At 33.4% G+C, this 3,089-nt stretch overlaps 1 protein-coding gene across 1 annotated transcript; it reads right to left on the bottom strand.

The window, feature by feature from the left end:
• Positions 1-1,223: 1,223 nt before the first annotated feature.
• LOC145164559 (secreted RxLR effector protein 161-like) lies at positions 1,224-1,967 on the bottom strand. Its single transcript, XM_079083271.1, has one exon. The coding sequence runs from the start codon at positions 1,965-1,967 to the stop codon at positions 1,224-1,226; it is 744 nt and encodes a 247-aa protein (XP_078939397.1).
• Positions 1,968-3,089: the final 1,122 nt, after the last annotated feature.

A 3,089-nucleotide genomic window follows, 5' to 3' on the forward strand; every position in this document is an offset into this window, starting at 1 on the left:
GGTGAATGATGTTTGGTAGGGACATGTAGTGTGGCTGCTTATGTGACTAAATGTGTTGTATGATATATGCATGTTTTCATACTTATGTACTTGAGACCGACTAAATATGCTGATCCTGACACTTGTTTTTTTTCTTATTGTTTTGGCCTTGCATTGGTACAACTAGCTTGATTTGATGGTTTGTTCAGGTTGTGACTCTTTGGGATAGTTACGTTTATTATTATTATTAGTGATGATACCGTTTGGATATGTCTTGAGGTTTCATTTACACTTGATTTTGTAATTTTGGTTTTGGTGTTGGTATCATGAACTTCAAATTTTAATGGTGTTTTTTTGGAAATATTTTTAAGTAAAGTTGGTGATATTTTCAAATAAACTTACTAAGACTTCCGTTGCTATAATATGTTAAAAGATTATTTAAATTAAAAAAATAAGGTGAATAATCAAGGCGTTACAATCACCGTTACGTTCTCTAAATCACCAATTTCATCACATTGCACTTTTCCTACCAAAACTAATATTTTTGTAGCAAGATGTTGGATTTCAAGCTCATTCATGATAGTCCTAATATCATTTATCATAGATAAGTTTTCTAGATGATTACTAACCATTTTATTTATACCTAACTCAAAACTAAATAGTTTAAATAAGTAACTGAACCTATGTATAATGATAATAATGTAGACAAATTATAGTTCATTGTATGTCTCGAATATAAGCAAAAGGTACATGAATATAACAAAAGTGCAAGGAAACTTAAGCTATCAGAAAAAATGAATAGAAACAAAAACTATAATCTTCATTGTCCCACATATTGAGATTTTAATGATCCAATACCCACACATGAAAGGGTGTTCGGGTTTTATAATGATTTAAGAGGAAAAAAATATGTTAAAAGATATTTCCACTCATTTGTCTTATAAAATATCCACTATCCACATACATATAATGCCAAGATTTCTAACTCTTGAAGGATAACAACAAAACAATGAAGTGTTTTAATGACGATATAAAATACAAAATAAAATAAATTAATAATTTTAGAGAAGAAGAATCAATAAGCAGGAAATTCTCTATTATTACTATTGAATGAAGTGTTTACAACCCTTGTACATATATAGGGAAAAAGAGTTGTAGACATGATAAGCTAATAAACTTGAGTAAAGAAACTAAATCTTGGATAACAAGTAATTCTAAGATAACTACGAAACGTGATAAACATCTTAACACTCCCTTTCAAGTTGGACTGTGAAGATCACGAACTCCAACTTGCTATACAGAAAATGAAATCGATATGCACCAAGAGCTTTGGTGAATATGTCAGCGATTTGATGCTCAATTCGAATAGGACAAGGCTTTACATCACCACTATTAACCCTTTCACGAACAAAATAACAATCCATCTCTACATGTTTTGTTCTTTCATGGAAAACCGGATTAACGACAATATGACGAGCTGCTTCATTGTCACAAATTAAAGGAGTAGAACCATGTTGAGAAGCATCAAGATCTTCCAAAAGCCATCTTAGCCATAAAACTTCACAAACAGTATTTGCCATTGCGCTATATTCCACTTCTGCAGAGGACCTAGCTACCACACTTTGTTTCTTGGTTCTCCATGATATAAGTGATCCTCCTAAACTGATGAAATATCTCGTGCACGAACGTCTGGTTGTGGGACAACTTAACCAGCTCACATCACAATAAACTAAAAGATTGAGATTACAAGTGGCTGGAAAAAATAACCCTTTTCCAGGTGAACCTTTTAAATATCGAAGAACATGAAAGGTAACATCCATACGAGATTTTTTTGGTTCATACAGCAATTGACTGAGTTGATTAACAACAGAAGTTATGTCTGGGTGAGTAACAATGAGATAAAGCAATCTTCCCACCAACCTTCTGTATTGTGATGCATCAACATTCTCACCATTTTCATCTTGATGAAGGCATAAATTTTTCTTCATAGGAAAATTACAAGGTCAACACGCTTGTGTCCCACTATCTTTGAGAATATCAAGGGTGTATTTTGCTCCATGCGCGTTCTTCATTTTTATCAAAACCTTGAGGTATCTTCATATATACATCTTCATCTAAATCTCCTTGCAAGAAGGCATTATTTACATACATCTGGTGCACTTTCCATTTCTTTTTAGCTGCCACAACAAGAGCACATCGAATGGTTACTAACTTTGCAACCGGTGCAAATATTTCATGGAAAACAATTCCTTGTATCTTCATGAAACCTTTAGGCACCAATCGAGCTTTATATCGCTCAATGTAACACCCCAATTTTCATGTATAGATTATATAACAAATAATCATTGCAACATTTCCCAAGATCAATTCTGAACTTACTTATAGACTAAACTACAACGGAAGCAAAATAAAATAAAATAAAGTCTTCAACCGAAGAGCTTCGGGTGTTACGTCTTTGCGGAACTCCTTTGTCGTCTTGTTCATCAATCCTTCTCCCTAGCCTTCTTAGTGCCACTTGTTAACTAGTTTTCTGGGTTGCGCACATTTAAAGTTTCTAAAAGGGTAAGCCTAAGGCCTAGTGAGTTCGTGTTGCACATACATGTTCATCACTTAAAAAACAAATAGTTTTATCATATATCTTCAATAAATCATACAATGAAACACAACACACGATGACAATATTTAGGGGAATGATTACAATGAAACATAACACACAATGACAATATTTAGGGGAACGATTAATTATCCAGAGAACGAACCAGTGGCTCGTTTCCCCTCCCCTTGGTACAGCCTATCAATTGTACTCAAAAATTTTAAATATCCAAGCAAATGAGTATGATTCTCAATTCTCATCCCCGCTGATCACACACATCCGTCATGCTCATGGCGATTAAACACTCATCCGTTCCTGCTAAACATGTCATCCAAAAAAAACACTCGATAGATAAAAAAATCCAAAATAACATTTGCACGCAACCATACTTATCATAAAACATATTGTTAATAAATAAATAAAAATTGCATAATAAACGCATGATAAACATTTATGTGCGAGCAACCACAGAACACGAAAAAAAAACTCACCTTGTTGGCGTTAGGTCTTAACCGAA

This window comes from Lactuca virosa, chromosome 3, assembly GCF_052849685.1.
Source record: "Lactuca virosa cultivar CGN04683 chromosome 3, Lactuca_virosa_CGN04683_v6, whole genome shotgun sequence".
Classification (NCBI taxonomy): domain Eukaryota; kingdom Viridiplantae; phylum Streptophyta; class Magnoliopsida; order Asterales; family Asteraceae; genus Lactuca; species Lactuca virosa.

Excerpts from the sequence above, each read along its gene's own strand:
- LOC145164559 (XM_079083271.1), bottom strand. The coding sequence starts at position 1,967 with ATGAAGAAAAATTTATGCCTTCATCAAGATGAAAATGGTGAGAATGTT.